General features: G+C 37.9%; 1 protein-coding gene across 1 annotated transcript; it reads left to right on the top strand.

Moving 5' to 3' along the window:
- Positions 1 to 66: 66 nt before the first annotated feature.
- On the top strand, positions 67 to 26,088 carry ZAR1L (zygote arrest 1 like). The gene is made up of 4 exons (XM_053705039.1): positions 67 to 648; positions 5,431 to 5,523; positions 15,772 to 15,846; positions 25,768 to 26,088. Exons 1-4 carry the CDS (start codon positions 67 to 69, stop codon positions 25,909 to 25,911), a joined length of 894 nt encoding a protein of 297 aa, XP_053561014.1. The 3' UTR covers positions 25,912 to 26,088.
- The last annotated feature ends 219 nt before the right edge of the window (positions 26,089 to 26,307 follow it).

The raw sequence follows: 26,307 nt of genomic DNA on the forward strand, positions 1-26,307 counted from the left end.
CCTGGCATGGTTGAGTATAAATACCTAGGAGGCCGGCCTCCCTGTAGACAGAATACAGATACGGTTATGGCGGGGTACGTTTATGCGCCGTATAACGCTTATCAGGGTTACGGGACAAGCTACAGCCAGAACCCGCCGGCCCCGCAGCCACCTGTTAAAAACAAGCCAGCTGCATGGAAGCAAGGAAAGGTCTCCGACCCAGTGGACTATCTAGACAACTACCAGCGGGCTCAACTCAAGGCTATACTGGCCCAGGTAAACCCCAGTCTGACGCCACGGCTCCGTAAAGCCAACACTAAGGAGGTCGGTGTGCAGGTAAACCCACGTGTGGATGCCGGGGTGCAGTGCTCATTAGGCCCTCGTACTCTACGCCGACCCCAGCCTGTTGCAGACTTAGTAAAGCAGCCAGTGGACCCAGAACGCTTCTCCCGCCCTGTGGCTGTCTATTCACCAGTGGTTGATAAAAAGCTCTTCTGCCTTCCGCAGGGCGGGCATCTACCTAAAGCAGGCCAGGCTGTCCCGGAGCAGCCATTGCTAGTGGAGGAAGAGCCCGCCCCGGAGCATAAGGACAAGAAGGAAGAGGAACCGACTGAGGGCACCAATGAGTTAAAGGAGACCAAGGAGGCGCTTAAGAGATCAGCTTTTCAGGTAACGGTGTTGGCTGCGTTCAATAGTAAACTCCTTTTTAATGGAAGGGACTAGAGCTTGTTTAAAGGGACCATGTACTGAAAAATTGGCTTAACCTTAAAGGGGCAGTTAAGTAAAAAATAAAGTTTCTCAATTGGGGTAGACCATGCAGTGTTTTTAAAGAATTTTCTAGTTTGCTTCTTAGGTCTATTATTAGGCTTACCATAATTTTTAGAGATGAAACTGGGACCACTTGGCACGGTGCCAGTGGGGGTGTGGTCAGGGGTGTGGCCAAGGGGCGGGGCATTTGTCAACCAGAACTAATTTTCCATGCACAATTATATTACTACATTTTTTTGCAGCACAATTGTATTACCATCCATAATTAATGATGATGACCCCAGCAGCACAATTATATTACCATCCATAATTAATGATTATGACCCCAGCAGCACAATTATATTACCATAATTAATGATGATGACCCCAGCAGCACAATTATATTACCATAATTAATGATGATGACCCCAGCAGCACAATTATATTACCATAATTAATGATGATGACCTCAGCAGCACAATTACCATAATTAATAATGATGACCCCAGCAGCACAATTATATTACCATAATAATGATGATGACCCCAGCAGCACAATTATATTACTATAATTAATGATGATGACGCCAGCAGCACAATTATATTACCATAATTAATGATGATGACCCCGGCAACACAATATATTACCATAATTAACGATCATGAGCACAGCAGCACAATTATATTACCATCCATAATTAATGTAATTGTGCTGCTGGGGTCATCATCATCATGTTAATTTAATTGTGCTGCTGGGGTCATCATCATTAATTATGTTAATATAATTGTGCTGCTGGGGTGAGCATCATTAATTATGTTAAGATAATTGTGCTGCTGGGGTCATCATCATTAATTATGTTAAGATAATTGTGCTGCTGGGGTCATCCATCATCATCATCATTAATTTAATGATGAGTTGACCCCAGCAGCACAATTATATTGACATAATTAATGATGATGACCCCAGCAGCACAATTAAATTAACATAATGATGATGATGATGACCCCAGCAGCACAATTACATTAATTATGGATGGTAATATAATTGTGCTGCTGTGCTCATGATCGTTAATTATGGTAATATATTGTGTTGCTGGGGTCATCATCATTAATTATGGTAATATAATTGTGCTGCTGGCGTCATCATCATTAATTATAGTAATATAATTGTGCTGCTGGGGTTACTCATCATCATTAATTATAATTGTGCTGCTGGGGTCATCATAATTAATTATGTTAATTTAATTGTGCTGCTGGGGGTCAACATCATCATTAAATTAATTAATGTTATTAATTATGTTAATTTAATTGTGCTGCTGAGGTCATCATCATTAATTATGTTAATATAATTGTGCTGCTGGGGTCATCCATCATCATCATCATTAATTTAATGATGAGTTGACCCCAGCAGCACAATTATATTGACATAATTAGTGACAATAATTTATTTAATGAGGATGACCCCAGCAGCACAATTATATTAACATAATTAGTGACATCAATTAATTTAATGATGACCCCAGCAGCACAATTATATTAACATACTTAATGACATGATGACCCTAGCAGCACAATTATATTAACATACTTAATGATGTGATAACCCTAGCAGCACAATTATATTAACATAATTAATGATAATGACCCCCAGCAGCACAATTATATTAACATAATTAATTACATTAATGAAGGTAATATAAGTGTGCTGCTAGGGTCATCATCATTAATTATGTTAATTTAATTGTGCTGCTGGGGTCATCATCATTAATTATGTTAATTTAATTGTGCTGCTGGGGGTCATCATCATTAATTATGTTAATTTAATTGTGCTGCTGGGGGTCATCATCATTAATTATGTTAATTTAATTGTGCTGCTGGGGTCATCATCATTAATTATGTTAATTTAATTGTGCTGCTGGGGGTCATCATCATTAATTATGTTAATATAATTGTCCTGCTGGGCATCACTAATTATGTTAATATAATTGTGCTGTTGGGGTCATCAATCATCATCATTAATTTAATGATGATGAGTTGACTCCAGCAGCACAATTATATTGACATAATTAATGACCAGCAGCACAATTATTAGTTTACCATCCATAATTAATGATGATTGATGAGTGACCCCAGAAGCACAATTATTAATGGAGATATCTAATAATATAAATAAATAATAACACCACATAGCAGATAGAGATAGCAGCCTAAGATATGTGGTTGCATATGAAAAAAGGAAAAGATCAAGTAATATTGTATTGTAGTAAGTAACTCACACGTACTTATCATTATCAGCAAGAAGATCTGCAAGAGTCAAGAAATTTGTTGTTGTTGGTATTTGCTTCAGCAACAGGAAGCCACAGTGTGCAGCCCCATGATGCGTTCTCCTAAGTTGAAGGCGCCTAAAACACTGAGTGTAAAGCAGAGGTGGAGCACGCGTTATCAGTCGGATTCTGTGACCCGTCTGTTGCAGGAATGTGGTGACGTCACGGTCGCACATTCCGACGGGCAGCAGACAGCTGTAAAAGGCAGTGCATGCTGCATGTGCAACAAAGCTAAATTCACAGATTTGCCGGTGTTCTATCATTCCAGCTAATTCATCAGACTACGCTAGTCTGATGAATTTGCTGGAATGATTGATAGAACACCGGCGGCCGGGACAAAAATGAAAAACGGGTGGGACACTGGGACAGGGGCTCAAAACAGGGACAATCCCGGTAAAAACGGGACGTATGGTAAGCCTATCTATTATTCTCTGCTAGAGTAAGTCTAGGTAAACTCAGGAGCATAAATGTGTCCTTGACCTGGCAGCAGTGTTTTGCAACAATGTTTATAGCAGAGTTGCAAACTCTGCTGCCATAGGGTCTAGCACAGCACTCTGTGCAGCAGCAGTTTATTTAGCAGTGAAAGTTAATAGATTTACTATTGAAACAAATAAAGGGCACTTTCATTCATGAAGTATAAGATACTTCATGTAGAAAGCTCCTTTATTTTAATTGATTGCCACTATTACAACAGCGCATGGCTAAAAAAATATTTTGGCTAAGAGGTGATGTTTTCACCTCTTAGCCAATAGCTGTGCGGTTAATCTGGCTCCCATGGGCGCCAAGCCGGATTTACCGCACGGCTATTGGCTAAGAGGTGAAAATGTCACCTTAGCCTTTTTTTTTTTTTTTTAAAAGCACCTGGTTAGCATTTCTGCGCACACTAGAGAACAGAAGTCATTTTGAAGTTGTTTGCTTTGTCTGAATTGTGAAATAATTTTTGGGTTTCATATCCCTTTTTAATAAAGGATACCAAGAGAACTAAGCAACATTTTCTATGGAAGTAAATTGTAAAGGAGGTTTTTTTTTGTTTTTGTCTTTACTGCCCCTTTAATGTTTCTTTAAACCTGTCCTGTTGGGGGAGACCTGAGATGTTTGACAACCAGTGTTCTATCTAAATCATGATGGAACATTTTTGGGTTTCCAGTCTCTTTAAATCAGCCTTAGTGACTTATGATTGAAATCCATATAATTGAGCTTTTTGAAACATGGCAAGGGGTTGATTCTGTGTAAATACAATTGCAGGGGAACAATGGTATTAAAGGGGCAGTAAAGGCAAAATTAAGCTTGATAGAGAACCCGTTTTAAACCACTTCTATTTAATTTGCTTCTTGTTATCCTTGCTTGAAAAGCATACCTAGGTAGGCTCAGGAACAGCAATTCACTATTGCGAGTTAAGTGCTGATTGGTGGCTACACATATCCCCTTGTTACTGGCTTGCTCTATTTGTTTTGTTCAACTAGCTCCCTGTAGTGCATTGATGCTGCTTGAACAAATTTTAATAGAAATAAACTGGAAAGTTGTTTTAAAATTGTATGCTTTGAGTCCTAAAGAGAATGTGTGTGTGTGGGGGGTTGTATGCCCCTTTATTTCTCTACCTTGTATGTTTTGTTAGAAGAGAAATTCTGTGGAGATGCATGTTTCTGCAGACAAATTCAATTGAACTACAAAACCAAGAATGTATATCTTCTAGATAGAAAAATGTCCAATCTTACAAAAACCTCTGGGAGAGTAGTATGTGGATGGGGTAAAGGGAATTAATTTACTAAAAAATAAACTAACAATGCAGCCTCATTCTACATACTTTAAAAAACTAATCCTTTATTTCAGGATGAGTAACACTTGCTTTATAATTCTAGAAAGCCTTATTTGGGCTTTTCTCAAATCTGATAAAATCCTATTAAAAAAAAACAAACAAAAACCCACAATATAGATTTAAATATTATCCACCCTGCCCCTTATACACTGAGAAATTTGTTTTTGTTGAGGATAAATGACAAAATAAAGGTAAATTTTATATAGGTTTTAAAACAAAATTATACTCCATCAGGTAAAATATTTGGGAACAAACCAAAAGTTCTGTTTTTTATCTCACCAATTTATTTCAGGGGCTTTGTGACTGAATAGTTGCATCACATCAAACAAACTTGCATTCGTTTGTAGGTCTGGGTTACAGGAAGGTAATTATACATATTCTTACTGTGTTTAACAGTAATGGTAGCAAAGGGTTTAATTTGCACTTGTGGATATGTAGCTTTGGAACTAGCTATCTGATACATATAAACTTGTGTATTTAACACTTGTTCAATGCCCAACAAAATTCAAACTCATTTATATGCTGCAATTTTTATATAAATTTTTTTTTTTTTTCCCCCCTGTAGTTCCTGGAACAGAAATATGGCTACTTTCATTGCAAAGACTGCAAAACACGATGGGAGAGTGCCTATGTTTGGTGCATTTCTGGTTCTAATAAGGTAGGTATCTACTGACTTTGAATCCTTTATAAAACACTTCTAAATCTCTAGTGGATTCTGTATCCAGGGCCGTCTTTTTAATATTGACTGGACCCACCCCACCCATGCAATTTCGCTCTCCACTCCAACATCCCAAAAATAACTACATTTATTTAGTTTTAAGACCAGCAGTGGATCATCCACTGGGCTAATCCTTTTTAAAAAATCTGAAATAAATCGTATGTGAAACTGGACCTAAGCAGTACAAATAAGTAAATATATAAATTCCTCCACTCTGCATTCATTTAAAATATTTTCTAATTAATTGTTGGTATGTACATAAATATTTAATGCAATGCATAGTAAAAATCAGTGTCAGACCTAATGTCTACAGGGCCCTAGTGCAAGAATTTATTTTGCGCCCCCCTAAAAGGATCTCACCAGTCTTGGGATATTAACTACATATTTGTTTAGACAGCAAGAGTACTGTACTGAAGAGAGCAGTGTCTGCAGCTGCAGATGTTCAAATCCTCATGTGCCTGCCACTTCAGCTTTCTGCTGCATGTGCCTAGTCGGCCCTAACCAGAACAATCCCCACCACTAGAGCAGTTACCTGGTAACACCAGCAGGACCTTTTCTTATGCAGTGGGATTGGCTGGATGCCAAGTTAGGGCTTAGCATTCAGTGCTGTACAGTGCATGTCACATGATACCAGCACAGTTTCTCACAAATATAAGCAGAACTTTTGACTGACATCAGCAGTCTGGCATGAACCAAATTTTTTTTTTTTTTTTTTTTTTTTTTTAAAGGAATCTTGGGCCCTGGGCAGCTGCCCCTTTTGCCCTGTGTTAAAGATGTCCCTGTCTGTATCCCCTGGGGGGGGGCTCTTGCTTTACCAGAATTCACTCTACTTTAGTCTGACTACAAACACAAAGGTTTGAGCTGTCACTGGTTGCATGTCAGGACATGTCACTACATCCAGTATTTGTGTTAAGAGTTGGTGCTAGACGTGTGCATTTGGCAGTTGCCTTCACTGCAAAAGGCTCCACTCGTGGCATTCGGCTTTTTGAGCCAAACCAGATCTTAGTGTGTTCCTCTTTAACAAGAAGAAATCTGGCTTTGAAAAGATCTGAATGTTGCAGCTTTCATTTGTCACTGAAAAAATATAAACCAATCATTCCTTAGTTTGTCCCAAGCAGAGACTGTAAACCTGAAGGTAATGCATCCTGTGGCAGAAACTTCAGCTAGTGGCCGGGACCTGCTACCATATGCGTATAGCTGTTCTTGCAAACACATAGAACAAGATGCAATATATACAGTGATAACTAGAGCCTGTGTTTTTAAGAACTTAAGTTTTACATGCAGTTAAAATACAAATACATTGTAGGAAACTTGTTGGCTTGACAGATCCAATATCTAGTGTGTGTTTTTGAATAATTTGTGGTAGTCAATGGCACTTTATTCTAGTCATGTACCTCCTAAATTGATATTTGCATCAGATTAAATTTTATAACTGCTTTTTCTTGTGCACAGAAACTGACCTTAAATGACTCGGTATCATAGGAACTGCATTTCAAACAGATCTGAAAGTGCTTTATGATTTGCCAATAGAACTGGATAAAAAAAAAGCATGAACTGCCACTTATCCCAGTCACATGGGGATGGGTTATCAGTGCTTTGAGGGACCAGCAAAACTGGCAATCTTGGCTTATATTTAAAGGGACATAAATTGGGGGAAGTGTTTAAGATTTCATGCTCTAGACAGTCTAAGTTTAATTTTGACTTTACTGTATTTTTCTGTTTTGTTAATGGCAATGTTAAACATGGATGCAAACACTGCTGATCATTTAACCCTTTGACAGGTTTATTTGTCTACATCGGAACAACGTTCCGATGTAAACAAATTGAAATCCTGCGATCATGCACGCAATTGCAAGATTTCAATGATGGGGTCGGGGGCATCCCTATGACGCTAGGGCACACCCTCCAGACCACATCATGGAAGCACAGTTGGCTTTAGGACAGCCAATGGTTGACGTTCTATTCCGTCAGAACGGCACTAAAGCCCAGTGTAATTGTGATGGAATATAACGGCGTTAAAAGGTTAATAGTTCCATATTTAGGATTGTGATTATACCTTTGGCTGTTTAACTGAGCAGAAAAATACAAAATGAGTTATTCCACAAAGTGGTGGAATTTAACATCTAACATTGGGTTTATCAATTTTTATTTCACTCTGTATTTTGAATTGCATATCAAAGCTAACTACAGATCTTGAATCTCTTATGGTTTCAAAAAGGCACAGGGTGGAGGAGGATTAAAGTGAATGTCCAATTTTCAGCAATGAGTGGTCGTTTTTAAAAAAAAAAATACTTTTAAAAACAGGGGCACTTTCATTGATGAAAATTTACATTGCACCGGATTTGTAGAAATACTTACCTTATACTTCTGCAAAACCGGATCGCCGATCCCAGCCTCAGTTCCTCTGTACTGACATCAGAAATGACAAAACCAGCTTCCTCCAATCATGGCTTCCGACCCCCCCCCCCGAGCATCCAGCTCGTAATGCTCGGCGCTGACTGGAGGAAGCCAGTTTCGTCATTGCTGTGGTTGTACAGCAGGAAGAAGGCGGGGGTTCATCAATCCGGCTTTGCAGAAGTAAAAGGTAAGTATTTCTACAAATCCGGTGCAATGTAAATTTTCATCAATGAAAGTGCCCCTGTTTTTAAAAGTATTTTTAAAAACCGGGCACTCATTTAAAGGGATAGTCTACTCCAAAATACACTTTCATGATTCAGATAGAGAATATAATTTTAATCAATTTTCCAATTTACTTTTATCACCAATCTTGCTTTGTTCTCTTGGTATTAGTTGAAAGCTAAACCAAGGAGGTTCATATGCTCTTTCCAAGCCCTCGAAGGATGCCTCTTCTCTTAGGGCATTTTGACAGGTTTTTCACCACTAGAGGGTGTTCATGTGGGTCATATAGATAACATTGTGCTCACGCACATGAAGTTCAGGAGAGCCAGCTCTGGTTGGCTAAAATGGATGTCTGTCAAAAGAATTAAAATAAGGGGGCAGTTTGCAGAGGCTTAGATGCAAGGTAAAGTGTATTTATATAACTGTTGGTTGTGCAAAACTAGGGAATGGGTAATAAAAGGCTTGTCTATTTTAAAACGATAGCAATTCTGGTGTAGACTGTCCCTTTGAAACAGCTATAGCTTTTATTAGAAGCATTTTTGCTAGTTCATGTATATTACAAAATTGCTTCTGTTCATTACCAAAATGCACCCATGTGGTTTCAGATTTTGGCTGGAATATCCCTTTAAGATGACTAAGGTGTTGTCCTTTTTAACTGTTAAAATTTAATTCATGAAGATACCTATTCTAATTTTAATCTTGTTGTACAGTCTAATTTTACTCGAGTGTTGCTACAGCTGCTTTTTCAGGTGTGGTTTTTCTCATTTAATAACCAGTGAAAACACTTAAATGTATTAAAAGAATTCATAGGCTAGTGCTTTAATTTTCTTTTCATGAAATGAGGATAATCCAGCACCGGCTTTAAACCCCAAGGTAGAGGGTACTCCTTTGGAGTGACTGCCACACTCCCAGCAATAGAGTATAAAAAAGGAAAATAAGGGTAACTCCTCTTGTAAAATCCCAAAGTATTTTTATTAGACAGGATCAGACACAGAACACCACAACGTTTCGGGGTCAGTACCCCTTAGTCATGTGATAAACATACACACCACACCTGTTTAAATAGGCTGGGCCAGGTAATTGGTTCATCATATTAACTCTTTCAATTCTTTATAATAACAATGGCCCATTAGTATTACCGCTATACTGACCCCTACTGGTCATGGGTGGCGTGAAATGTAAAATTAAAATAAAAATAAACCTGAAATATAAGGAAGCCTCAAGAAAATATTTACACATTTACATTATTCAATTAAACTAATGTACAGACAAAAGAAATTGCAACATATTATAAAGTGTATGTTTCACATATTTCATTCTGCAAAGCTGGAGAAGATCAATAACCTCCAAAATCAAAATTGAATCGAGTCAAATAACAAAAAAGGGGAACTGTCCCTTTTATTTTTTAAGGTAGAAACACTATCTCAAAACAAAAAGATGTCTATATATAAAGAGGAACAGAGCATAATAACTCATTGGACCTCAAACGGACTGTCCCTTTAAATTGCTAAAAATGGCTCTCTTAAATAAAAGAATGTCTATACATAAAGAGGAGCAGAGAGTGAAAACTCATTGAACCTCAAGATGAAGAGTTTTTAGCATATAAATATACATGCTATACATCCTATACATCCATGTAAAGAGGGGCACGCAAGGCATCAATAGAAAACAGACCAGTCAATTTCACGGTTCATTCCCTTCGGTTCCAAGGTATCCAACTTAAAAATCCAATAGGATTCCCGTTGTTTCAGTAACAGAGACCTGTTACCGCCCCGTCTTGGAGTCTTAACGTGGTCGATAACTTGGAAGCGAAGTTGGCTCACATGATGCCCAGCTTGTAAAAAGTGATATGCTACTGGGGCAGTTAATACCTTGCACCTGATATTACTTTTATGCTCCGTGATACGGTCCCCTACCCGTCTAGTGGACTCGCCCACACGGACACTTTATCAGATAGATTACAAAGTTAGTGTTGCAGGTATAATAATCCTTGAATTTGAATTTATATCCAGTTTGAGGATGTACAAAATGTGGACTTTTGATTATGGAGCTACAGTTAATACAGCTCAAACAGGGAAAACAGCCCAAATTCTTCTTAGTGATGTAACCTTGTTGGGGTGATCTGCCAGCGCCCACATCAGCTTTAACAAGTGAATCTTTCAGATTTTTATTCCGTTTGTATGCTGGCATTGGGCAATGGCAGAACTCCTCAACATTGGGTATACAGTTTTGTAGAATTGACCAGTGTTTACGGATTATTCGAGTGATTTGCTGACTTTGTCTGCAATAGCTAGAGACAAAAACCAATCTCCTTTCCTTATCATGTTGAGGTCTGGTTTTAAATAGCGTGTCTCTATCAACTGCAGCCACTGTCTGTATAGTATCTACCAATTTCGTGGGATAGCCTCTTTGAATAAATTTATCCCCCATCTCAGATAGTCTAATCATGGATTTATCAGGATAATCTACAATCCTTTTGACACTAAGCATTTGGCTTCGTGGAAGTGATTTTACAAGGGGTAATGGATGAGCACTGTCATAGTGAAGAAGGCTATTTCTGTCAGTTTCTTTTCTAAATATGTCAGTTGTGAAACCCATACCTTGTTTGGTCACAGTGACATCTAAGAAGTCAATACTAAATTCACTCCACACAAGTTTAAACTGTATATTGTTAGTAGAAAGATTTAAATCAGTTACAAATGATTCCAGGGCCCCAACGTCACCCAGCCAAAGCCCAAAAATATCATCGATGTGGCGCCACACCGACGGTACTCCGGGTGTTCAAAGACAAATTTCTCCTCAAAAAGATTCATAAAAATGTTGGCATAATTGGGGGCGACGTTGGAGCCCATGGCAGTACCCTGTTGTTGCATGTAAAACTGATCCTCAAATAGGAAGTAGTTGTTGTACAAGATAATCTCCAGCAGTTGCAGAATGAAAAATCTCAGGGATAGAGTATAGACCACTTGAGTGTAAGGCACTGCTTACAGCTCCGACCCCACCAGCATTTGATATAGATGTATAAAGGCTGGTGACGTCAAGGCTGAAGAGTATCGCCTTGTCTGTGGGTAATGTGAAATCATGAATTTTAGCCAGAAAGTCATTGGTGTCCTTTAAAAAAAAAAAAAGTGCATGACTGCTCCACCATTGGTCTCAAAATTTTGTCAAGATAAATAGCTATATTTGAAAAAATTGAATTGGTACCTGCCACAATGGGGCGACCAGGTGGAGCAGTCATGGACTTATGGATCTTGGGAAGGATATATATCACAGGAGTGACAGGGTCTTTTACCTGTAAAAACTGATTAGTTTTTTTATCAATGATATTCAACCTCAGAGCAGCGTCAATCACCATCTTTATTTCTTTTAATTTAAAAACAGGATTGTATGAGAGAGTACAATATACAGACTGATCACTGAGCTGATGGTGAATTTCCTGCTTATAATCAGACTTATTAAGAACAACGGTAGCACCGCCCTTATCAGCCGGCTTCAAAATGATGTTGTTGTTCTTCCTAAGGCTGTTCAAAGCTTGATAATCCTTTTTTTTTTTTTAGAAAAATTACCCTTCTGTATATGTCCCTTTAATTTCTGTTTATACATATGTTGCTGCAATTTATTTAAATCTGACAAAACCAATTGCTCAAACGTTTCTATGCCATGATGAGTGTGCTGTGGATAAAACACACTTATTTCTCAAGCCCAAATCACCTATTTTAAGTGAATGATTCAATGCAGGATTAACAATATTATGAGCAGTGACAGGAGTTGCAACATCATTAGATACAAAAGTGGCATTCAATTTCTCTCCCCCCAGTCCAGAATATACCCCCTGGGGTTTAGTATGCCAATACTTTGAAACCTATAAGGACATTTTTCGTTTCTTCAGAAACATTAGGTTAAAGTATTGGCATACTAAACCCCAGGGGGTATATTCTGGACTGGGGGGAGAGAAATTGAATGCCACTTTTGTATCTAATGATGTTGCAACTCCTGTCACTGCTCATAATATTGTTAATCCTGCATTGAATCATTCACTTAAAATAGGTGATTTGGGCTTGAGAAATAAGTGTGTTTTATCCACAGCACACTCATCATGGCATAGAAACGTTTGAGCAATTGGTTTTGTCAGATTTAAATAAATTGCAGCAACATATGTATAAACAGAAATTAAAGGGACATATACAGAAGGGTAATTTTTCTAAAAAAGATCATCAAGCTTTGAACAGCCTTAGTAAGAACAACAACATCATTTTGAAGCCGGCTGATAAGGGCGGTGCTACCGTTGTTCTTAAGTCTGATTATAAGCAGGAAATTCACAGTCGGCTCAGTGATCAGTCTGTATATTGTACTATCTCATACAATCCTGTTTTTAAATTAAAACAAGAAATAAAGATGGTGATTGACGCTGCTCTGAGGTTGAATATCATTGATAAAAAAACTAATCAGTTTTTACAGGTAAGACCCCGTCACTCCTGTGATATATATCCTTCCCAAGATCCATAAGTCCATGACTGCTCCACCTGGTCGCCCCATTGTGGCAGGTACCAATTCAATTTTTTCAAATATAGCTATTTATCTTGACAAAATTGAGACCAATGGTGGAGCAGTCATGCACTTTTTTTAAAGGACACCAATGACTTTCTGGCTAAAATTCATGATTTCACATTACCCACAGACAAGGCGATACTCTTCAGCCTTGACGTCACCAGCCTTTATACATCTATATCACATGCTGGTGGGGTCGGAGCTGTAAGCAGTGCCTTACACTCAAGTGGTCTATACTCTATCCCTGAGATTTCTTTCATTCTGCAACTGCTGGAGATTATCTTGTACAACAACTACTTCCTATTTGAGGATCAGTTTTACATGCAACAGGGTACTGCCATGGGCTCCAACGTCGCCCCCAATTATGCCAACATTTTTATGAATCTTTTTGAGGAGAAATTTGTCTTTGAACACCCGGAGTACCGTCGGTGTGGCGCCACATCGATGATATTTTTGGGCTTTGGCTGGGTGATGTTGGGGCCCTGGAATCATTTGTAACTGATTTAAATCTTTCTACTAACAATATACAGTTTAAACTTGTGTGGAGTGAATTTAGTATTGACTTCTTAGATGTCACTGTGACCAAACAAGGTATGGGTTTCACAACTGACATATTTAGAAAAGAAACTGACAGAAATAGCCTTCACTATGACAGTGCTCATCCATTACCCCTTGTAAAATCACTTCCACGAAGCCAAATGCTTAGTGTCAAAAGGATTGTAGATGATCCTGATAAATCCATGATTAGACTATCTGAGATGGGGGATAAATTTATTCAAAGAGGCTATCCCACGAAATTGGTACATGATACTATACAGACAGTGGCTGCAGTTGATAGAGACACGCTATTTAAAACCAGACCTCAACATGATAAGGAAAGGAGATTGGGTTTTTGTCTCTAGCTATTGCAGACAAAGTCAGCAAATCACTCGAATAATCCGTAAACACTGGTCAATTCTACAAAACTGTATACCCAATGTTGAGGAGTTCTGCCATTGCCCAATGCCAGCATACAAACGGAATAAAAATCTGAAAGATTCACTTGTTAAAGCTGATGTGGGCGCTGGCAGATCACCCCAACAAGGTTACATCACTAAGAAGAATTTGGGCTGTTTTCCCTGTTTGAGCTGTATTAACTGTAGCTCCATAATCAAAAGTCCACATTTTGTACATCCTCAAACTGGATATAAATTCAAATTCAAGGATTATTATACCTGCAACACTAACTTTGTAATCTATCTGATAAAGTGTCCGTGTGGGCGAGTCCACTAGACGGGTAGGGGACCGTATCACGGAGCATAAAAGTAATATCAGGTGCAAGGTATTAACTGCCCCAGTAGCATATCACTTTTTACAAGCTGGGCATCATGTGAGCCAACTTCGCTTCCAAGTTATCGACCACGTTAAGACTCCAAGACGGGGCGGTAACAGGTCTCTGTTACTGAAACAACGGGAATCCTATTGGATTTTTAAGTTGGATACCTTGGAACCGAAGGGAATGAACCGTGAAATTGACTGGTCTGTTTTCTATTGATGCCTTGCGTGCCCCTCTTTACATGGATGTATAGCATGTATATTTATATGCTAAAAACTCTTCATCTTGAGGTTCAATGAGTTTTCACTCTCTGCTCCTCTTTATGTATAGACATTCTTTTATTTAAGAGAGCCATTTTTAGCAATTTAAAGGGACAGTCCGTTTGAGGTCCAATGAGTTATTATGCTCTGTTCCTCTTTATATATAGACATCTTTTTGTTTTGAGATAGTGTTTCTACCTTAAAAAATAAAAGGGACAGTTCCCCTTTTTTGTTATTTGACTCGATTCAATTTTGATTTTGGAGGTTATTGATCTTCTCCAGCTTTGCAGAATGAAATATAATGTGAAACATACACTTTATAATATGTTGCAATTTCTTTTGTCTGTACATTAGTTTAATTGAATAATGTAAATGTGTAAATATTTTCTTGAGGCTTCCTTATATTTCAGGTTTATTTTTATTTTAATTTTACATTTCACGCCACCCATGACCAGTAGGGGTCAGTATAGCGGTAATACTAATGGGCCATTGTTATTATAAAGAATTGAAAGAGTTAATATGATGAACCAACTACCTGGCCCAGCCTATTTAAACAGGTGTGGTGTGTATGTTTATCACATGACTAAGGGGTACTGACCCCAAAACGTTGTGGTGTTCTGTGTCTGATCCTGTCTAATAAAAATACTTTGGGATTTTACAAGAGGAGTTACCCTTATTTTCCTTTTTTAATTTTCTTTTCAAACATCGCCAAAATGCTTCCTGAAAGGTTGGCCGGAGCTATGATCCCAGTAGTAACTAGACTGTAGAATCAGATTTAGTTACTAGAAAATAGAGTTAATTGAGTTCATGAATTATATTTAAGTTTATTTGAAGATTCATAGATTAGCTGCATTTACCATCATTTTAACACTCGGTTTAAGCAAACTATCTTATGGCTATTTCTAACACTAGATGCTTGAAATTAGCCCCTGCATTAAAATAGCATACAAATCTGACACCAATGGTAAAGGAAACATAACAAATGGGGAATCTACTGATTTTAATCTTAAATATTACATAGCCATATCCTTACTAAATATAGGTAAATAGGGTTGAAAATGTTAAATCTTGCCTACTTTTTGGAATGTGGACACCTTGTCATGTGACCTAGCTCAGTGTAATATCTGTGTACTCATGCATGCTAAAATGTTCTAACATTTGTAAATAAAACTGTATAATCATTTAGGATTTTTTTGGCTTATATAGTATAAGTGTGCAGAAAGTTTAAGACAATAAGGTAACGAATGGACTGGAAGACTGTGGTTTCTCTTAAGGGAAATTGTTGTCCTTGAAAATAAAACCTACTCATGAAAACTGCTTACAAAAAGCTTCTCTGCTTGTTTTATATAGCTTCTAACTTTTTCAAACAGATCAGACCATTATATGTTTTATACAAATTGCTATTAATATTTGGTTTGAGGCTAATGAAACATTGTTTTCTTGTAGGTGTATTTTAAGCAACTCTGCCGTAAATGCCAGAAGGGATTTAATCCTTATAGGGTTGAACAAATTCAATGCCAGGTTAGTAAACTGAAATGATTTCACTTAACCCATCTAAACTGTTAGGCATTGTACTCCTGATAATCTGCAATAAAGCCTTAAATATCAAAAGCTAACCTCAAGCTCTTTAAGTAGAAACTAGCAGGATATGCATGGTAAGAACTTTATAGCCACAATGTACTGTAAAATTATTTTTCCTGCTGCAAACGACGAAATTGAAAATCTCTCTGGTCTTATTTTTGTATAATAAAAATAGCTGTTTTGTAACCTACATCCATTGTTCTCAAGAACATGCTCATACATAGGCTGAGCCTGCATAAATTACCCTCTACGCAAAGGCCTCATCTAAAATCTTTCTGTGCATAATGGCTGATACTTAGCACTAATAAAAAGGAAAATTGCAACCCTAAAGGTTGTGCCAATACTGCTAGTTAATAATCTTAAATGGGATCATAAAAAGAAACAATACTCACCAGTATATTGGAAGAAAAAAATTTCTTGCTTTCAAATTTAATGTTCACCAGGGCTTGCATACTCATGTGAGGAGTGTGCTTTAAAAAAAAAAATTATTTCATGTAATTAGCAAGAGTCCATGAGCTAGTGACGTATGAGATATACATTCCTACCAGGAGGGGCAAAGTTTCCCAAACATTAAAATGCCTATAAATACACCCCCTCACCACACCCACAATTCAGTTTTACAAACTTTGCCTCCCGTGGAGGTGGTGAAGTAAGTTTGTGCTTAGATTCTACGTTGATATGCGCTTCGCAACAGGTTGAAGCCCGGTTTTCCTCTCAGAGTGCAGCGAATGTCAGAGGGATGTGAAGAGAGTATTGCCTATTCGAGAACAATGGTCTACCTCTAGGGGATCTATTTCATAGGTTCTCTGTTATCGGTCGTAGAGATTTCTTCTCCTACCTCCCTTTTCAGATCGACGATATACTTTTATATACCATTACCTCTACTGGTTTGGCTATCTGCTTTATGTAGAGGAGTGTCCTGGGGTAAGTGTCTTTATTTTTTGCGACACTCTAAGCTATGGTTGGGCACTTTATATGTAAAGTTCTAAATATGTCTAAACTTATATTTGCCTTGATTCAGGATAAACAGTATTCCGTATTTTCAGACTGTCAGTTTCATTATTGGGATAATGCATTTTATTTTTTCTTACCTTGAAAAATTTTCATTTGGCCATTTTTCCTGCATGCTATTAAGCTAGCGGGGGCGGGAAATGTTTCTTTTTATTTCGTTATTTTTTTTGGCTTTTTTTTTTTTTTTTTTTTTTGGCGCTAAAAATTTAGTCACTTCCGGTGGAAAATTACAGCGCCGGAAGTTGTATTCTATTACGCATGCGTATTCAGACTTTTTTTTTTTTTTTTGCGCCAAAAAAATGGGGCGTCTTTTACTCACATTATTTAAACATTTCTCTTCATTGCTTCTGGTTGTGTTTTTTTTTTTTTTCCATTCTTTCCCATTCCTGAAACTGTCATTTAAGGTATTTGATAATTTTGCTTTATGTTTTTTTTTCTATTACATATTGCAAAATGTCTCATCCCGACCCTGGATCAAAATCCACTAATGAACAGACGCTGCCTGATGCTGGTTCTACCAAAGTTAAGTGCATATGTTGTAAACTTGTGGTAACTGTTCCTCCAGCTGTAGTTTGTGAAAGCTGTCATGATAAACTTTGCAATGCTGATTGTGTCTCCATTAGTAATAATCATTTACCGGTTCCTTCAACATCTAACGTTTAGGATGTTCCTGTTAATGTAAAAGAATTTGTTTCTAATTCTATTAGGAAGGCTCTGTCTGTTATTCCTCCTTCCAGTAAACGTAAAAGGTCTTTCAAAACTTCTCACATTTCAGATGAATTTTTAGGTGACCGTCATCATTCTGACTTATCTGATTCTGATGAGGCTTTTTCTGGTTCAGAAGATTCTACTACAGATATTGATTCTGATAAATCCTCATATTTATTTAAAATGGAGTTTATTCGTTCATTGCTAAAAGAAGTTTTGATTGCATTAGTTATGGAGGAATCCAGTCCTCCTGATACTAAAACTGCTAAACGTTTAAATTCGGTTTTTAAGCCTCAGATGTGATTGCTAGGGAATGGGATAGTTTGGGTACTTCATTTACTCCTTCTCCAAGGTTTAAGAAATTGTACCCTGTGCCATCTGATTGGAGTTTTGGGATAAAATCCCTAAGGTCGATGGCGCTATCTCTACCCTTGCTAAACGTACTGCTATTCCTACGGCAGATAGCACTTCGTTTAAAGATCCTTTGGATAGGAAGATTGAATCTTTAAGGAAAGCTTATTTATGTTCAGGTAATTTACTTAGACCTGCTATATCTTTGGCTGATGTTGCTGCAGCTTCAACTTTTTGGTTGGAGGCTTTAGCGCAACAAGTGACAGATCATAATGCATATAGCATTGTTAAACTTCAACATGCTAATAACTTTTTGATATCATTAGAGTTGATGTCCGGTATATGTCTTTTTAGCTATTTTAGCCAGAAGAGCTTTGTGGCTTAAATCTTGGAATGTAGATATGACTTCTAAGTCAACTTCGCTTTATCTCTTTCCAAGGTAATAAGTTGTTTGGTTCTCAGTTGGATTCTACAATTTCAACTGTTACTGGAGGGAAGGGAGCTTTTTTGCCCCAGGGCAAAAAATCCAAAGGTAATTTTAGGGCTGCTAATCGTTCTCGTTCCTTTCGTGAAAATAGAGAGCAGAAGCCCGACCCTTCTCCTAAAGGAAAGATTTCCGGTTGGAAACCTAATCCAGTCTGGAATAAATCCAAGCCTTCCAGAAAGTCAAAACCTGCTCCTAAATCCGCATGAAGGTGCGGCCCTCATTCCAGCGCAGCTGGTAGGCGGCAGGTTATGATTTTTCAAAGATGTTTGGATCAACTCGATTCACAATCTTTGGATTCAGAACATTGTTTCACTAGGGTACAGAATAGGTTTCAAGGTGGGAAGATTTTTTTTTTTTTTTTTTTTTTTTTTTTTTTTTTTTTTTCTCGCGCATTCCAGTAAATCCAGTGAAGGCTCAGGCGTTTCTGAAATGTGTTTCAGACCTAGTTAGCTGGGGTAATTATGCCAGTTCCAGTTCTGGAACGGGGTCTGGGGTTTTATTCAAATCTATTCATTGTGCCAAAGAATTCTTTCAGACCAGTTCTGGATCTAAAAATATTGAATCCTTATGTAAGGATACCAACATTCAAAATGGTGACTAAGAACTATTCTGCCTTTTGTTCAGCAGGGGCATTATATGTCTACAATAGACTTACAGGATGCATATTCCTATTCACTCAGATCACTATCCGTTTCTGAGATTCTCTTTTCTAGACGAGCATTACCAGTTTATTGCTCTTCCATTTGATCTAGCAACTGCGCCAAGTATCTTTTCGAAGGTTCTAGGTGTCCTCTCTGTAATCAGAGAACAGGGTATTGCGGTATTTCTTATTTGGACGATATCTTGGTACTCAGTCTTTACATTCTGCAGAATCTCACACAAATCAACTTGTGGTGTTTCTTTAAAGACATGGTTGGAGGATCAATTTACCAAAAAGTTCTTTGATTCCTCAGACAAGAGTAACCTTTTTAGGTTTCCAAATAGATTCAGTGTCCATGACTTTGTCTCTGACAGAAAAGACGTCTGAAATTGGTTTCGGCCTGTCGAAACCTTCAGTCTCAATTGTTCCCTTCGGTAGCATTATGCATGGAGATTTTAGGTCTCATGACTGCTGCTTCGGACGCGATCCCTTTTTTCTCCTTTTCACGAGACCACTTCAGCTTTGTATGCTGAACCAGTGGTGCAGAGATTATACAAGGATGTCACAAATAATATCCTTAAATCCCAATGTTAGATCATCTCTAACTTGGTGGATGGATCACCATCGTTTAATTCAAGGGGCCTCTTTCGTTCGTCCAACCTGGACTGATCTCAACAGATGCGAGTCTTTCAGGTTGGGGAGCTGTATGGGGATCTCTGACGGCGCAGGGGGTTTGGGAATCTCAGGAGGCGAGATTACCAATCAACATTTTGGAACTCTGTGCGATTTTCAGAGCTCTTCAGTTCTGGCCTCTTCTAAAGAGAATAGTTTATTTGTTTTCAAACAATGTCACGACCATGGCATATGTCAATCATCAAGGTGGGACTCACAGTCCTCAAGCTATGAAAGAAGTATCTCGGATACTTGTATGGGCGGAATCCAGCTCCTGTCTAATTTCTGCGGTTCACATCCCAGGTGTAGACAATTGGGAAGCGGATTATCTCAGTCGCCAGACGTTACATCCAGGCAAATGGTCTCTTCATCCAGAAGTTTTTCTACAGATTGTACTTATCTGGGGTCTTCCAGAAATAGATCTGATGGCCTCATCTGAACAAGAAACTTCCCAGGTATCTATCCAGATCCCGGGATCCTCAGGCGGAAGCAGTGGATGCATTGTCAATTCCTTGGAGTTATCATCCTGCTTATATCTTTCCGCCTCTAGTTCTTCTTCCGAAAGTAATCTACAAAATTCTAATGGAGCACTCGTGTGTACTGCTGGTGGCTCCAGCATGGCCTCACAGGTTTTGGTTTGCAGATCTCGTTCGGATGGCCAGTTGTCAACCTTGGACACTTCCGTTAAGGCCAGACCTATCTCAAGGTCCTTTTTTTCCATCAGGATCTCAAATCATTAAATTGGAAGGTATGGAAATTGAACGCTTAATTCTTAGTCATAGAGGTTTCTCTGACTCGGTGATTAATACTATGTTACAGGCTCAAAAATCTGTCTCTAGAAAGATTTATCGGGTTTGGAAGACTTACATCTCTTGGTGTTCTCATAAATTTTCCTGGCATTCTTTCAGAATTCCTAGAATTTTACAATTTCTTCAGGATGGTTTGGATAAAAATTTGTCTGCAAATTCCTTGAAAGGACAAATATCTGCTCTTTCTGTTCTTTTTCACAGAAAGATTGCTCATCTTCCTGATATTCGTAGTTTTGTACAGGCTTTGGTACGTATCAAACCTGTCATTAAGCCAATCTCTCCTCCTTGGAGTCTTAATTTGGTTTTGTCAGCTTTACAGGCTCCTCCGTTTGAGCCTATGCATTCTCTGGACATTAAAAGGAACAATACTTTCCAGGAAAGTAATTTAGCTATCTCTTCTGCTAGAAGAGTTTGAGTTATCTGCTCTTTCTTGTGAGTCTCCTTTTCTGATTTTTCATCAGGATAAGGCGGTGTTGCGGAGTTCATTTCAATTTTTGCCTAAGGTTGTGAATTCTAACATTAGTAGAGAAATTGTTGTCCCTTTATGTCCTAATTCTAAGGAAAGGTCGTTACATTCTTTGGATGTAGTTAGAGCTTTAAAATATTATGTTGAAGCTACTAAAGATTTTAGAAAGACTTCTGACCTTTCCTGGAACCAGAAAAGATAGACTAGAAGGCTTCTGCCGTTTCTTTGGCGTCTTGGTTTCAGTCTTTGATTCATCATGCTTATGTAGAGTCGGGTAAGTCCCCGCCTCAAAGAATTATGGCTCATTCTACTAGGTCAGTCTACTTCCTGGTCTTTTAGGAATTAAGCTTCTGTTGATCAGATTTGCAAAGCAGCAACTTGGTCTTCTTTGCATACTTTTACTAAATTCTAACATTTTGATGTGTTCTTCTTCTGAAGCAGTTTTTGGTAGAAAAGTACTTCAGGCAGCTGTCTGATTCGTCTGCCTATAATTTCAGTTTTTTTTCATTATAAGATTAAAACTTTTGATTTGGGTTGTGGATCATTTTTTTTAGCGGAATTGGCGGCCTTTATTTTATCCCTCCCTCTCTAGTGACTCTTGCGTGGAAGTTCCACTTCTTGGGTATTTGCTATCCCATACGTCACTAGCTCATGGACTCTTGCTAATTACATGAAAGAAAACATAATTTATGTAAGAACTTACCTGATAAATTAATTTCTTTCATATTAGCAAGAGTCCATGAGACCCACCCTTTTTTTTTTTTTTTTTTTTTTTGGTGGTTATTTTGTTTTTTTGTATAAAGCACAATTATTCCTTATTTTGATGCTTTCGCTCCTTTCTTATCACCCCACTTCTTGGCTATTCGTTAAACTGAATTGTGGGTGTGGTAAGGGGTGTATTTATAGGCATTTTAAGGTTTGGTAAACTTTGCCCCCTCCTGGTAGGAATGTATATCCCATACGTCACTAGCTCATGGACTCTTGCTAATATGAAAGAGGAATTTATCTGGTAAGTTCTTACATAAATTGTTCCGTTTTTGTAAAATATGTATTTAGCAGGTTGTCCTAGTTCCATTTAACACTTCAAAAGCATTGAACCACAGCCTAGTTTAACATAATAGGATACACATCAATTGGACCCAGACAACATGCCAAGGCTACTACACACCCTATAGCTAACCTGTCACATGTGCTCCCTTATGCAGCTGTCACCCCCTCCAAACAAGGAACTAAAAGAGCTATAAGTAACCCACTTCCCAACCCTGAGCAAATCACCAGCTAATAAGGAAATAGTCTGTTAGCCACACACAATTAGTTTTTTTTTTTTTTTTTTTTTTTTTTGGTTCCCACTAGCCCTTCCTGCCACCACCTTACCAGAGCTGCCTCAAACATGAATCTCCCCCCCCCCTACACTGCATAACAGCTGGCATTTACCCCAGGGGCAATTACCATCCTGGGAACCAATAAATAACTGGGGCAAATACCTAAGCATAGCTGGCAGGTGGTGGGTTGCAGCTCACCTTCTTTGGGTGCAATACTGCAACATGATCCATGCTGCTGCCTTCCACTAAGCAGCAGCTCCTAAACCCTAACAGTAATCACTGCCTCTGAAGGGTAGGAACCCATTCTTAGTTGCTGCAGCGACCATTTAACTGCAGAAGGGATGGCTAGCTGGCCAGGTTCAGTAGGGGACAAAACACTTGTGTGTGTGTGTATATATTAAACTATCATTATCCATTGCATACATTAAAGCCGCACAGTCTGGGTTGCATTAACACACAGCCAGAGTTCACAAAAACAATAGAGTGCAACTTGGTCTGCACTTTGCTGCTTGCCCTATCCCTTTCTTAAATTGCACTGAGAGAACAAACTCTAATCCATAATGTTGATAAGAATGGACTGCTCACCACACTCTTGCAATTTAAAACAAGACTAAGTTTCAAGTGCTGCTCAACATTTCACCACTTACAGAATCTCCACTTCATCAGGGACAGTAATATTTGTTTGCATATAAGGGAATCTTAAAATCCAGTCCAATAGATAATTACATACAGGTATTACCAGTTGGCTTTTAAATAAAAATAACTTTTTTTTATACCGGACCTTTAACATTCTTAAACGATACCTTCATAGTTTGCAGAGTAGCCTTAAATGGACACTAAAAATTGCATGCTCTGAATCATGAAGTTTACTTCCATTATCAAATGTAGTCTCTAAAATAGTCTTATGGACACTTCTGGAGGCACCAGCTACTGCTAAGTATGTGCAAGAGTTTGGTAAAGGGGTCTTAAAGTTAATTAAAAAAAAAAAAAAAAAATTAACTATTAGTGATAAATGGTACAAAGTATAACCTGCAAATTGAGTCAGTGATTGGCTGTATGGTCCTTGTGTCAACTAGGGTGAGGAAGTCTCATTCAGATTGGTAATAACGGAAATTGTCAAAGTAGAAGAAACTCTAAAGGTGTTCAGAGTATATAAAACATCTCCTTTGATCTCAAGTCACAATTTTGTATTTTTTATAAACAAAACCTCAGAACCAGTTGAGAACAATGCTTTACCAAAAAAAATATTTAATTTTTTTAGTAATCCTGGTCTCATGTCAAACATTAAATTGTGCCAAGGACGCACTAAACCTAGGGTGATGTATAAAGGATAACAGTAGAAAATCTAAACTTGCCACTAATAGCGTGACTAAAAAATGACTACTATTTTATGGAAATGTGGATGTCTATCAGTCTTGCATTTCATTTCTTGTTAAGTGTGTGTAAAATTTATATTGAAATCGTTGATAGCAGTTGATATGGGTTGCGGTTAACTTGGACACCCATTTGTCTCCCATTGTGTAGGGGGAGATAATTCCCACCTTGATATATTAAGCACATAATTTCTATGATTTACAAAATGAGTATAGCCCATGATAAAAAGGTTCAAATGGGGTCAGTTCATGTTTGTGTCATGGTTAATCATGAAGGAGGTTTGAAAGTTGGGCATAACCAAAACATGGTGTATTCTAATGCTGACTGTAATCCTAAAAATGTCAATCTGTTTACTGTACTTCTAATCTGAAGATTAAGATAAAAGTAGTTTGGACAGCAAACACCTTGAATTACAAGATTTCTGTTTTGCTATAAAATAACTTATTAATTAACATTGTGTTTGCAGCACTTGTGTCTGAATAGCTAAACTCCACCCATCTGCCTTAATTGGAGGAGCTATGCCAGGGTTTACTCAGTGGTCATAGCTAGTATAAATGAATTGCTTTGCAGTTGTCTGAACACTAATTCTTTCCCTAATTTAGCTTTTTATAGAGTATGCAGGGTGCTTTTTGTAGGTCTGAGATCTAAAGAAACTGCCATTTTCAGAGCTAAATTATATGGTGGAAGGGGAGAAAAATTGAGTATATGGCAGTCTACTCTACATAAGACATTTTTATTTATTAAAGTCTCAAGGTGTTTATGTGCTATTGTATCAAGTGCATAATACATTTAATAGTAATTTGACAATGAATGTGTAAATCGCAATGCAATTCTTATATTGGTGAAAACCTGATTAACTATTGTGGCTACACATCAGTATAAAGCTAATTTCCTTTGCTGTGACCTGTTTGTTTCTATATCTGTTTATAGTTTCACTCAGATTAGGTCAGTAACTTCCTGAACTAGATTTGTGTAAGTCTCAACATATACCATGATTGAATCATTTTAATAGGAAACGAGAAATATTAAACAACCACTTATTGGTGCTAGAGAAGCCAATGTCTAATAGTCTGAGGGTCAAAATGCACTGGTCAAAGATTTACAAAAGCTAACATGGGTTAAACTGTCTTAATGTGTCCAGCTTTTTATGAAGGGCTGACTTACTGAAAAGCCCTTTATACAGCATCTGTTGGATGAATCAGTCGCAAGATGAACTTGTCTTCGGGTGTCAGTCATTGAAATGCCATCAAATTATATAAATTCTTTATAGCCACACCTAACATGTGAAAGATTTGTGAAACGGGTCTTTCTGAATGCCATTTGTCCAGCCTGTCACTGCCACAAACCTTCAGATTTTTAAATGTGTACTTTAAACTTGATCATGATAATATGCACTTTTACAAAGTGACATTAAACCCCAAATTTTTCTTCCACAATTCAGGTAGAACATACAATTTTAAACAAACTTCCAATTTATTGCTATTGTTTCATTTTCTTTTTTTCCTTTGTTGAAAAGCAGGAAGGTAAGATCAGGTGTGTGCATGCGTTAGCAGCACTATATGGCAGCGGTTTTGCAACTTGTTATACATTGGCAAGAGCACTAGATGGCAGCACTATTTCCTGTCATGTAGTGCCTCAGGCATGTGCACGCTACCTCGTATCTTTAACAAAGAATAACATGAAACCCAAAATTTCTCATGGTGCAGCTAGAAGTAAATTTAAAATTGTATTTATCAATTTTGCTTTATGTCCCTTTTTTTTACCCCATGTAAATTGGAATGCTGTAGTGCTACTCAATGGGCAGGGTGTAGATAAGCTTAAAGCTTTGACGGTTATGTTGTAGTGCAGTGTAAAAATCTCCCAGTGATGGCGGCATCTGTTTTATGAACTAACAAATTTAACTAAATGTATAGGTTAGTATTTGACTGTTTACCCAATAAGAATATTAACTCCTAAATTATGACCATAGTTCACACAGGTTTTGTATTCTATCATGGCTAAGCTTCTAACATGTCTTTCAGGTCTGTTCAAAGACTCGTTGCTCATGCCCCCAAAAGAAAAGGCACATAGACCTGAAGAGGCCTCACCGTCAAGAACTCTGTGGCCGCTGCAAAAACAAGAGGCTAGCATGTGACAACACCTACAGCTTTAAATACTTAGTCTGATGTAGGACCAGGTCTACTAAAGCACTTTCAAAATGAATGCATTGCACTTTGTTAATGGTATTTCCTTGCACTGACTATCATGGTTTGACCCGGCTTTGGAGAAAGGATTAAGTTGTATCTGTTTTTTGTAAAAGGGCACTATTTGTATACTTTGTAAATAAAGATTATTTAAAGATGGCTGGTTTGATGCCTCACTTAATTGCAATACGAACTACTTTATGTGCACTATGGTACATGCAAAATAGCCACTAAAGTGGTTAATGTGCAATATGGATGCATTTCTACACACTTCAGTGATGTAATGACATGGCGTTATGGACAACCTACAGCAGGTCATTCCAAGAGCCTGATTTAACAAAGTCTGGCGTACATTGTTGCACCTGGCATCTCTTCCCT

This window comes from Bombina bombina, chromosome 3, assembly GCF_027579735.1.
Source record: "Bombina bombina isolate aBomBom1 chromosome 3, aBomBom1.pri, whole genome shotgun sequence".
In the NCBI taxonomy this organism is placed as follows: Eukaryota; Metazoa; Chordata; class Amphibia; order Anura; family Bombinatoridae; genus Bombina; species Bombina bombina.